The 13,153-nt window shown below is 42.1% G+C and overlaps 1 protein-coding gene across 2 annotated transcripts in view; it reads left to right on the forward strand.

Annotated features, from left to right (window-relative positions):
• Positions 1 to 13,153, forward strand: part of ass1 (argininosuccinate synthase 1) — a 138,801-nt gene that overhangs the window by 68,961 nt on the left and 56,687 nt on the right. For both annotated transcript variants that reach the window (XM_078226298.1, XM_078226297.1), the window contains exons 9-11: positions 2,128 to 2,218; positions 5,182 to 5,266; positions 10,866 to 10,930. In XM_078226298.1, the coding sequence (XP_078082424.1) occupies positions 2,128 to 2,218; positions 5,182 to 5,266; positions 10,866 to 10,930 (241 nt within the window). The remainder of the gene's footprint in view (positions 1 to 2,127; positions 2,219 to 5,181; positions 5,267 to 10,865; positions 10,931 to 13,153) is intronic.

A 13,153-nucleotide genomic window follows, 5' to 3' on the forward strand; every position in this document is an offset into this window, starting at 1 on the left:
GAGGTAGGCTTTTTATTTTTGTCCCATCAGTACAATTACAGGGAGGAAAAGTTCTCTGAACAAATAAATTAATGTTGTTGATGATTAAAGTTTTTCTTTAAATAATCATTTAATATCTCTTTTTAAAGAGAGAGTACGAGGAATTACATTTTTGTTTGATACTAATGGTACTAATTGTTGGGGAGATGGTACAATATAGTTTTTGAGTTGCACTAACCCCAAAATTACTGCAACCAATAATTCTCCTCCTACATTTAAAGAAACATGCTTGTGCTTTAATAGTAAAACAACCAAAACTTAGATCGATCAACGTGTGGACTGCCCGTATTAGACCACTGTCTGTTCCTGTTGACAAAATTGTGGCTGAACTCAAAATGGCATATTTTTAATTTTGCTCTGTTTTCAGTGCTAAAGTACCTTAAAATGGGGACCTAAGAATAGGGAGAATTTTATTTGAAAAAGCAAGTTCGATTTTTTTTGATCCCAATTTCACTAATGCTGGGAGGGGTTATTGTTTCGCAACCATTGTGGGTCTCCCAACCACTTTTGTGTTTCCTTAAACTTCTTCTGAAAAAAAATAACATTTGTTACTTGGTCTCGAGTATCAGCAATTGATTTAACAATTAAATGAAATGAAAAATGTGCTCCCTCGCCACCTCCCAATTTTGGTGGTTGTTTGTAAAGTGCATAATCATTTCCTCCAGCTTCCCAGACCAGACTGTATCAGAAAAAGGCTGGGCTTCTGATCAGATTTTGACAGTGCTGTTTTAAAGCTCACTGCTAAAGAGGTGTAGAGCAGTCTCTGGTGGGTGTTTTCACTTGGTCAATTTTTCCCCCTTTCTCTTTTTCATTTTCTCACCCCTACTTTCTCTTTCATTTGCCCTTCTGTCTCATATTTCTAAATTTTTTCACGATCTGGCTTTTGCCTTTTTTTCAATGGGGAAACTTGCAGACTCTGTTTACACTTTCTCTACAACTGGAAAGTTTTCATCTCTATATGTGCAGATGTGAATCTGCATCTCACCATTCTAAGGCACCACATGTAGGATACCAAGCAACATTAGTAGAGCCTACATTGCATGGAGAATTAGACTGAAAACAGTAGGGAAACAAATATCTTACAAAAAAATTTCATTTTGTTTAATTGTTTTTGTCTGATTTTGAACACAATAGCACCATAACTGATATGAAAGACTACTGAATGGTGTGTACAGTGGATACTTCTTGTAGATAAAAGGTTGTGGAAGCAGAGTTTTTAGGGCAAAGGTCGATAAATCCTCGGAAAGCAAGGGGTGATAGGCGGAGTGCACGTTCGAGATTACTATCAAATCAATCATGGTCCAATTAAATGGCGGACTGGGCTGGATGGGTTGAATGGCCTACTCCTGCTCCTTGTTCATGTTTATAAACCTGCATTGTTGCAAAGGTTTCACATAGGTCACTGCTCAGCTCAGGACTCAGAGACCCATTGCCAAATGTGAAGTCAGCTAACTCAGCATATGAAATTGAGGATGCAGCAAGTTCCAATCTTGAAATCCATTTTAAGCGCTGCATGTTAATTGATTAGATCTGTGCTCAAATTTTCATGAATTATTTCGTTGAAAGTTAATAGAATTCATCCATTAAGTTGCAAAGCAAGGGAATTAGAAAAATTTAAAGTTTTTGTTTCACAAACTGAGATCCATTCTTTCCCAGTTGAGGAGGTAGATGCTTTGGGCATCTACCTCCTCAACTCGTTTATGAAGGACAACATGTATTACTGCAAATGGCAAGAGTGGGGTACAGGTCGTGGGTGATAGATTATTTTAATTAAGGAATTCAGCATAATTTTCATTTGAAATCAGCCCAGTGACAATATGGATCCTGATTGGGAAATTGACATTTTTTGTATATGTTAAGCAGATGCATATTATTCAATCAACCAAATAGGTTCAAATTGTCTTCCATAAGTGAAGAAAGTGGAAAAAGAAACCGGGAGAGAAACAATTGCTCTTCTCCCCTCAGGATTGTTCAGGCAGCGCAGAATGTCACACTGCAGTACAGTACTTTTAGAGGCCAGACAGTAAGTACAAAAATGCTTTGCCATCAGAAATTGAACTGTTTTCATTTTTTTCAATAACCCAACAGAATCATGCACCAGATGGTATGTTCATGATGACAGTTGACCCAGTGAAGTCTCCAAACACTCCAGACGAATTGGAGATTGAGTTCAAAAATGGTAAGCTTTTTTTTCATTTTGGGATAGGGATGGATAATGGAGGAAAAGATGATTGTAACTAAGAAGCAGTCGGACCATAATAAACTTCTGAATCGCGAAATCCAAAATAGCTTTGTGTCTTTTTCACTGAAAAATCAACTAACATAATGGCTTGGAAATTTGCCTGCTGGGAGTGCCAATTAGAACTTCGAGCATGCATTGCCTATGATTTTCTGTCCATTAAAATTAATAACAACAACTGCAATTTGCTTTTATATAGCATATAATGTGGTGCCCAGAATTGAACACCGTACTCCAGCTGGAGTCTGGCCAGTGATTTATAAAGGTTCAAAATAACTTCCTTGCTTTTGTACTTTATGCCTCTGTTTATAAAGCTAATGATCCCATGTGCTTTTTCACCAACCTTATCGACTTGTACTGCCACCTTCAATGTGTGAAGTTCCTGTTCTCTGTTCTTCCGTCCTTTTAAGATTGTATCATTTAACTTATATAGCCTCTCTTCAGCCAGCACGGTGGCACAGTGGTTAGCACTGTTGCCTCACAGCCCCCAGGACCTGGGTTCAATTCCTGGATTGGTCACTGTCTGTGCGGAATCTGCATGTTCTCCCCGTATCTGCATGGGTTTTCTCCGGGTGCTCCGGTTTCCTCCCACAGTCCAAAAGATGTGCGGGTTAGGTGCATTGGCCAGGCTAAATTCTCCCTTAGTGTACCCGAACAGGCACTGGAGTGTGGCGAGTAGGGGATTTTCACAGTAACTTCATTGCAGTGTTAATGTAAACATACTTGTGACACTAATAAATAAACTTCAAACTAAGCTCTTCTTCCTTCCTTCCTTCCAAAGTGTTTCAATTCACACATTTCTATGTATTTAATATTGTCTGCCATATCTGTTCATTTCACTAGTCCCATGTCCTGAAGTCTGCAATTAACGTGCTCATTGTTTACTATATTTCAAGTTTTGTGTTATCTGCACACCCTATATAACTTAGTGCAAGTCATTTATTACATGAATTTAAAAGGATAGTGGCCCTGCGGGACATCATTCGCTACTTCCCTGTAGTCTGAAAAACTACTGTTTTTCTGTCTCTTGGCCACTTTCATATCCATGCTGGCAGTTTTGCTGAACAGTCTTTTCTGTGCTTCTTAATCAAATGCTTTTTAAAATCCATTTACACCATTTGCAAGATTTTCCCTGAGGGCTTTGGAACCCCACCGTCAGGGTCAAATGGGGACCAGAAGCCTACACTGTGTAGGGAACAGTAAACTGGCTGTGATTTTCCCCAGATTGGTCAATTAATGGCCGGAGGGCAGGCTTGCTACTCAATTAGGACAGTGAGTGGGCTCTTGAAGCTACAGAGCCAATAGGAAACCCTCCAACACTGAAGAAACAGCAGGCTGCCTTTCAGGCAACTTCACAGTAAAAAAATGCCCTCAGCAGCATCCAGGTTGCTCTGGATGTCTTTCCCTCCCTCCTCGTAGGAATGTGTCTATACCTGAGCTATCATCTTGAGGCAAGCTTGAAGATTCAGGCTCCAACACTTGAGTTGCTCATTGTTGCTCTGTGTCCTGGCCCTTGTACTTGTTGATCTCCTTGTCATTGTTTCAATATTTTCAACAGGCTTGAGGACCCCCAGCTCTAATGCTTACTGAGCTCCTCGTAATTGCTCTGGACTCTGGCCCTGATGCTCTTACATGGGTTCAAATACCCCAGCCCTGATGCTTTTGCATGGCTGGGGAACCCAGGCCCAGATGTTCTCACACAGGCTTTCTTGGGTTACAACACATGATGAAAATGGCATTGACACAATGCATCTGGTATAAGTGATTGTATTGTCATTAAAGTATATACTTATGACTTAAAATCTATAATATTAATTCATTTTTAAATTTATACTTTTGGAATAGTCAAGTAAATATTCTGCTGCTGATGTGAAACAGAAAGAGAAATACATCTTGAAAGTGCTGCATTATTAAGCCTTTCCTTTTAACACTGCTTTTTATTGTGTTTTTATTTCAGAAAAGCAACACACTGCTTTTCTACAGCACTATTATGTTAACGTCTTTTGTGTCTGGGAATAGATTCCCCAAAATCTAATACATTTTAATGGCTGTAGTGGACTAAGCCCCCCTGCTATAACTATTCATCTTAGAGTTAATTTATTTGAAGTTTTAATCTAATTATTAACTATTTTCAGACTTAAGTAGCTTTTTGGACAACAGGATGACTATGTTGGTGCTCACGAGGCTGAGTGGAGGACAATACAACAGGCGCAAAAATTTGTCGGGGTTTAGTAATCATTAATGTGGAGCTTACATTTTATAGAGAAAAGGCTAAAAAGGCTATTTTACTCTGATTGGCAACTGATTGCTGTGCTATATGCTAATAAGGTAGACAGATGGATGTGAAGGAGATTAGAGACTGGCTTTCTGCTTCTCCTCCTTCCACACCCCCAACTGCTTCCTGTTTCATTTATTGCTCATTTCGTGCAGCTAATAAGAAGGCCAATGACATCTCCTTTTTTGCCTGTTTTGAGCAATGATTAATTCATGGGGTTATTCCCCTTGATGGACTACTACAGACATTCACCTTTGTAGGGCAGGATAATGTGGAGCATGTGTGCATGCCGACCGTGCAATGTGCGCTCCCCTCCATTTATCAGCCTGAAAAAGCCCATTCTATTCGCTCATTTGTCCAGCCTGCATGAGGTACTGGTGGGACAGAAGGTGCTGTGGCATACACAATGCTGAAGTGTGAAATTTAATTAGTAAAGGGCTTGGCCATGATTTCACGGCCCGAAAGAAAGGAGTTTTTATGTCTCTTGAGCTTCCTCAGCCAAGGCCCACTGTGCTCTTAGTTACTGGGGTGTATTCATAGTTCATATATGTCAGCCCCATTTAATGCACCAGCCATGAAGTTAGAGATCCTTTGCCTTGAAATGCTTTCCTTTTTTGCTCTGCTGCAGGTGTCCCTGTCAAGGTCACCAACCTGGGTGACAAGACCACTCATAGCACGGCCCTTGAACTGTTCGTGTACCTCAATGAAATTGGGTAAGACTATTACAAACTTTATTTCCCTCAACAGTTTTCTCAGCTCATCAAATTGGGTCCTTGTTTTTTGATGGGAACAGAAGAATTCATTCCCTTTGTTTAAATTATAGTGTAAAATTTTGTTGTTACCTTGACAGCTCCTTGCACTATGGTACGTTCTGTCCAATAAAGATAACGGGTAAAATAAGTGGAGAATAAGGTATAAAAACTAAGATTGGAAATGCAGTTACAAAGTTTCCATCTCAATTACTTCTTAAATAATGCATTTAAAATCAATAAGGTATATCAATAATTTATGTAGTAAATATGATATTCCAGACAATGGCCCTTGTAATTCAAGTGAAAAGTGTGAAGGCAGAAAGTGTAATGTTAGCAGTCTGCAGGTACATTCCTTGGAAAAGAGGCTGATTGAGAGATCGCACATCAGGAAGGGGGTCCACTGAGAGCTCTACCTTGCTTCTGAGCAAGCCTCCCTGCTGCCCCCCCCCCCCCCCCCCCCCCCAACCTGTTAGATGCCTGTATCCTCAGCCACCCTGGGACTTTAGGGTGAGGTGGGATCGATGTCCTTCCAGTGGCACAATTCGCATCCACAAGCACAGGATGCAATACTGGCAGTGGCCTCTAGTGGCACTGCTAATCTGGAGAACCACTGGCCTCTGCTTGGCCAGCTGTTCTCTGAAGTGAGGCTTCCAGTCCCTGAGGAGCAGGAATCCCATCTCTAGTCCATTAATATTCTCCCAGCTTCCAGGATCTTCCAGCCTTCTGTGATGATGCTGAGTTCAAGAGCTTCCACCCTAGGCAGAACCTCTGCTCCAGGGGTCTTGATTCCAGGGGAAGGCCCACTGGTGGCTTCGCCACTGCCTGATTGGCTCGGTGGGCCTACCCGAAAAGAAGCACCGCAGGTGTTTGGCTGGCCCTGACAAGATTCCACTCAGAGTTTCTAACTTCATTGCAGTATTATTCTCAATGATGAGAATCTAGCCAAAGAATGTTTCCCTATGTATTGGCATTACAGCTGAGTAGCATTTCTGTTTTTCAAATTTTGCTGATTCTATTTAGTTTTAAGGTCAGCATTCATAATAACTGTCTAATGGACAAAAAGTTTTCATTGAGAAAGAAAATGCCTGGGCACCATTGACACTCAAACATAGGCCCTGAAAATCTACCTGATTTGTTAATAACCTGCCATGACTGCACTGGAAAGCCACAGTTGCTGAAAAATGTAATTGTAAAATCACAGGGACCTGGTTGTGCGAGATCTGATTTTCTGGAAGACACCTTTCCTTTATAACAGAACCACTAGATCGTTACCGGCACATGTACAAATGTAGGCAGCGATTTTCTGGCCTCGCTGCGCCTGGCGCAGATTGCGCTCATCCAGGAAAATTCCAGCCGGGCTTGAAAACAGGTCTTGCGCCCAGTGCCAAAGAGTTTACAGTTGTCCTGGTCCCTTACTCCTGGCACAAAGCGGATCTTGCCAGAAATGGCGCAAGGTCGATTAGCATATTTACCAGCAAAAATCAATACTGGTCGTCTCCAGCAGAGACCAGGTGTGGTGGCCAAGTATGGGGACTCGGAGGCCATTGAAGCCCCGGGTGGTCGGGGACATGGCTTGGCAGTGCCCACCTGGCAAACTAGCAGTGCCAACTGGCACACTGGCAGTACTGGTTTGACACTGCTATGGCGGTGCCAAGGGGATCCGGGCTGAGTGGGGGTGGGGCCTGAATGGATGGGCTATGGGGGGGGGGAGGGCCGTGAAGAGATGAGGCATGAAGGGCGGAGGGTATGTCACCCGTGTGTCATGAAGGGAGACCCATTGGGCATCTCCTGATAGCAGCAATCGATGTCGGGAAGAGGATGGGAAACATGCTGCGGATGGGAGAGTTCCCGATGTCTGGTGGGGAGGACTTGATATCTGGTCCGGGGGGGGGCAGGGGGCAGGCTCTTGCAGTGCACCTGTGAGATTGGGAGCACCCTTTCAAAAGTCCCTCTCCCCCCATGGACACGGGAACCCTCCCTCCATGGAACTCCCTGCTTCCATTCCCACAGAATAACCTCCTGGTAGTGCCATGGTACTGTCCAAGCATGACCTGCTCCCCCACCCCGGGGAGTACTCACCTGTGCACCACTGGTGTGTTCTGCTCACCAGGTGCATATCTTGAGGAACCTGTTGTGATTCACATTGGTGTACCCTCATGCTGACGTGAATGGACAATCCAATGGGGGAGGTGGGAAGGAACTATCATTGTAAAGGCTTAATAATTATATTTAAATCTATTCAAATGGGGATCCGGAGTTTCAAAGTCGGGATTCCCATTATATTATTGGTGGCAAGCGGGGACAATCGATCTGGAAAATCCCACCGGCATAAAATCCATTTTAGAACACCTGTGTGATTTTCTGCCCCTGCTGCTGTTCCCAACCCCGAAAACAGGACCAGAAATTCCGGCCCCCGCCCCCCGCCCCCATACACCAGGATTCCCTGGCCTTCCCTGTGGCACTTTCCTCAGCGATGCGAGGCAGTTGGCTGGCAGCAGGGTCTTCTGGTCCCACTGCTATCAATGGGATTTCTACCCCATGCCGCAGGGAACATGTGGCGGGGGTGTGCTGCCATTGTGACCAGAAGATCCCACTGGCGTGACAGGCTGGACGATTGCACCCCTTGTTTGTATTCCTTTGAATATAGAATGTTGTGGAGTGATTAAATCCAGGTTTTTAAAATTGCAGAGTGATTTGATAGAGTAAATTCAGTGAAAAAATGACTGCTTTGATGAAAAAATCCAGAACAAGGTGTCATAAGCCGAAAAGTAGGAGTGAGGATATTTAGGAGTGAAATCAGAAATTGTATTTCTTTTCTTAATCTTATTAAAACAAAGAGTAATAAAATTTTCAAACTCTTTCCTCCCAAAAGGATGCTAAGTCAATTGCAAAAAGACTTGAGATCTATAGATTTTTGTTAGGCAAGGGTAGCGGGCGATATAAAGCAAAAGTGGGCAAAGGGAATTGAGAAGCAGGTTATATGTCATCTAATTGATGGTGGAATTGGCTCAAGGAGTTGAATGGCTTAGTGCTGTTCCTAATGCACTACAATTGACTTCTAGGAAACTGATTCGGAAAGGCTGAAAATCAGCAAAATCTTCTGCCCCTAATTATAGTCTTTCTGGAAAGGCCATGGGCTGAATTTTGGGCCAGTTCCCACCTCGCACATCATTGCCGTGAAGTGCACACTGTGATTTTTGAATGAAAAGCCAATTAATGGCCAGAGGGCAGGTAGCCATTGCACCTTGGACTGAAGGCAATAGGGTGCTAGTGAACTGGCAGGCTGCTCTCCCATAGCAACCTTTCTGCCCGCCTGCCATCAGGCTCTGAAAATCAAGCCCATTTTTGTGGGTGGTCGGATCAAACTCTGCTATGATGTTTGACATGGTCAGCATTCACTGTCTAGGCTTACAGGTGAAGAAATACCATTACGAGAATAGGACCCAAAGAAAACTAGCCCATCATTAATAACTGATTTTGAGAGGAGAGGAGGCATGCAGAAAAGTTATACAGATAAGTGGGAATTATTTATTATAAAGATTAAATATCCATGAGCCCAAGCTCCTCCTTGCTTCCTTGAGGTTTCTGAGTGTACTTGCTGGACTATTTCATGAATAGATTTTGTTGGTGGTATTAACTTCTTGTTTCCTTCTTCTTTGTATTTTTTTCCTCTGAAACTTTTTCTCTTCCTTAGCATGGAAGTTATAGCATGGAAAAAGCCACTTGACTCAACAGGTCTTTGGTTGTGGTTCACAAGAGCCGTCTTCTACCTTATTTCATCACACCTGTCACCATATCCTTCTATTCTGCTTTTCCTTAACTAGCTTCGTTTTCAATTTCTCTGTACTATTCCCTTTGCCCACTCCCTTATGGCAGCGAGTTCCACTCCCTGGGTGAAGTAACCTGAGGATTTGCTTGAAGAGGAACTTTAATGGCTATTAGCAGCTTTCTGCCACCTCACCCAAGTGGCCATCCTGCAAGGATGGCTGTGGCTGCTGGGTACTAGTAGACAGATCTGATGTGGGTTCGAATCAAGCCCAACACAGAAATTCAGGTCCAGCAGAGCAGACTAGGGAACAAACAAGGGGATGAAGTAATACTGTACTGTACAATATTGACAAAACCTATATTTGTATAAAATTCCTTTGTTTGTATTATATAAAATTATTAGACCTTTTTGGGATTAAAATAGAAAAATGTCATCACAGTGTGTTTGACAGAGTCACTACTAATATCGTGAAATAATAATATGGGGGGAAACTCCTGACCGTTGATGTCACAAAACCAGTTCTGGATCATCTAAATGATAGTAAAACATCATAATTGTAGGGACCCAGAATAGGGTGAATTTAAATAGCCCAATATTTATTAATTTGATAAATTCACTAGTAGGTGATCTCTGTATTCCTGGTACGTTATTTTAAAGGTTGTCCACTTTTTAGCCCCAAATCATGAATGTAAAGGATTGATCTTTAATAAATGTTTATTAATATATATGGTAAAATAAAATTTGAAATTCAGACAGTGTCCATTTGAAACTGATGTGGTTTTAATGTAGTCTCAGCCTTTTGAAGGATGAAAGGCCTGGGAAAAGGTTTATGCAGTGTTAAATAAAACAAGCATCAACCGAGTTTTGTTTAGATATTAGTTTATTGTTTTGTTTTGTTCCTTAAAGAATGCGTGACACAGCAATTATGTGTTGTATTGGGACAAAATAGTACAATGATATAAAACTTTGCTTTATCCCCTTTTAAACTGGTATTTAAAAGATTGAGCGAAATGACTTCACACGCACAATGAGGCTTGTATGAATACAGCTGTGATGTTAAAAAGGTTTATTTTTTTTGAAAAATCTTGTCTCCTGGTTACTGTCACTTTTAATTGTCAACTTCCTCGGTCACTATTCTTCCTCAAAAGCCACTTTAAGTGCTGTGTGCTTGCAAGATGAAAGCAGGATTTGCATTGCAATGAGTTTTTATGTGATGCTGAATAGACATGTATAAATGAGATTGGATTTACTGTATTTTTTCCCCCGCGGGCCTACTGTGATGGTCCTGAGTGCCTGCCTATAGCAAACTGGACTGTGAGAATTTTGCATGGATTTTTGTCTGTGTACCCTGAATGTGGCAGCCTTGGAGGTCTTCTTCCGGATTTAATCAGCTGCTGCTCATACCGCACAGCTCCAACAGCATGCTGTCGACCTGGAGAATTGCCTCTTTGTGCACCGCTCGACGTCTCCCTTCAAAGTGTGTGAAAAGATCAGTCTCATTTTATTCTAATCTGACTTCACTCCCATTCAGCACCCGACAAAGTGCCAGGCTGTGTGCCTTGGAATTGTGCAGCCATCCTAAAAAATTTTGACATCCTTTAATGAGGCAGAATGTTCATTGTGTGAGTTTATCTCGCTGTCTCTCAGTTGACTGGCCCTTTTTAACCTCAACCATATTAATGTCTACATCACTTGAGCCAATTACTTAATGCCCTGTTGTACCTTTATGGGGGTGATTCACCCGCCTGAAAAGGAAATTGAACTATACCATTCGTCTTCTGCCTTTTTCAGGGGTAAGCATGGGGTTGGACGGATAGACATCGTGGAGAATCGCTTCATTGGCATGAAATCACGTGGTAAGGGACTCCTGAAGTGTTTTATCTAATGTTTTTAAATCTATTCTAATACTGTATTGTCCATAGTAGTCAAGTATCTGCACCAGTGTTGTCTGATATTGTGAATGGCAATTTCTGCCTGCAACTTTTAGAGATCAGTTAATCAGTGTTCAAATGGTTCCATATCTATCTGCAGCCACACATTTACAGGAAAAACATGTCTGAGTAATCTATAGAAAATTCCATGGAGTAAAGAAATTTGGGTTCCTATTTCTCAAAAATATTTCCAAAATTATTATTTTTTTAATCCATCAAAACTTTGTCATGTAGTTTTTGGTGATCAGATTGTATTCCTGCACTTTTACAATGATTGTCTACAGGAAAATTATATTGATATTAAAGGAAATACTATACCAAAATATGCTATACAAGTAAAGACTGATTTAGCATCTATTCTATGCTTTGTTTACAATTGAAATTTGGTTTACCTCTGCACTGTCCCCATCAAACCCTGTTAAGATTTTGACTGATCTGTTGAGTTAAACTATGTGAACAATTTGAGTCTGGATTAAATCACTTGCTTGCTTTAAACTGAGTTTCGGTGAGGGTGGATTAAAGCACACTTAAAGAGCTTCACAACCGATGACAGCATATATATTTGGAGTGACAGTGAAATAGAGGGTCACATTTGTGGTTCTCCCTGTGGTGAATTGCTGATCTCAGTCGTGCAATCTAAAATGATGCCAAGTGGTAGCCACCCACTTCCCAACTAGATAGGCAAACCAAGCTGTGCCACACTCATCTACATCCTAGCGACTAAATTCAGAGCAGCATTGCCCAAACAGCTAACCATAATGATGCATGGCTTGAGGAAGCCAAAGAAAGGGAAGGTATACGAAATATTTTTTTTAAGTCCTGTAATTTTCACCCCTCATCCTTTCCGCTTCTGAAGGTTGACTCCTTCTTGGGAGTACAGTGCAACAGAGGGTGATCAATCTTCAGCATTGCATCCATGTAGATATTCTTCAGTTCTGAGACTTGATGGCCAGTACCAGCAGGTTAATTGACAACTGGAGTCATCACATGCAAACATGATCCTCCTTTGCTCAGTGCTCATATACATTCACTTCCAGCAGAGGTCACTGGTCTGCAATAAACAACAGCAACCCAGGCTGATTATTTTCTCCCTCCCCACCCAGCACCTCAAAATGATGCCATTTGTACCTATTGCAGGATAGAATCTGGGCTTTCTGATCTATTCAGCTGAGTCACTCGATTGGATAAACCTGCAGATTCAATGTGGGAAGGAAAGTAAAATCCAGTTTCAGACAATAGATCAAGCTACACCCAAATAACAACTGCTTCTGACCAGAGACCAGATTCTCCGACCTCGCCTACAGCTGGGATTCTCCAGTCCCGCTACAGTGAACAGAGATTTAGCTAAGCGCCAAATTCTCCATTCTTGCTGGCAGTGGCAGCAAGTTGTGAACAGCCAGAGAAGTCCAGCCCAGATGTCAATTTAGTAGGAACTGTTATCAATTGGAAGTAAATTAAACTTTGGTAAAGAATCTGCCTTCAACAGAAATATTATAAATAATGTAATGGAACTCCTTCCCAGTCAAGGAATTCTTGCCATCTCACCATGAGGGGATTGTCAGTGCATAGGAAGATACATGACTACCCATCTAAGATTGGGGAGCCCACAATAAATATCTAAAAGCGAACATTTTCCATCATTTACTAATGGAAAACCATCTATAGGAGTTTGAAAGAGACAATAATTTCTTAAGATTTTCCTGACCTGGGAGACTGGGAATTGATGATCCATCTGCCAAGCTATAAAAACTGTCGACAACTATTGACTCCAGGGTCTGTATGACTGGGCGGCAGGGTGGCACAGTGGTTAGCACTGCTGCCTCACAGCGCCAGGGTCCCGGGTTCGAATCTGGCTTAGGCTCACTGTCTGTATGGAGTTTGCACATTCTTCCCATGTCTGTGTGGGTTTCCTCTGGGTGCTCTGGTTTCATCCCACAGTCCAAAGACGTGCGGGTTAGGTTGATTGGCATGTAAATTGCCCCTTAGTGTCAGGATTAGCAGGGCAAGTACATGGGATTGTGGGGATAGGGCCTGGCCAGTGCAGACTCGATGGACCAAATGGCCTCCTTCTGCACTGTAGGGATTCCATGTTCCCTAGTTATGTAGCTCTTTAGAACACTGGTCCCAGAATGGTTCAGGTGTAGACTG

This window comes from Mustelus asterias, chromosome 13 (genome assembly GCF_964213995.1).
Source record: "Mustelus asterias chromosome 13, sMusAst1.hap1.1, whole genome shotgun sequence".
NCBI lineage: Eukaryota > Metazoa > Chordata > Chondrichthyes > Carcharhiniformes > Triakidae > Mustelus > Mustelus asterias.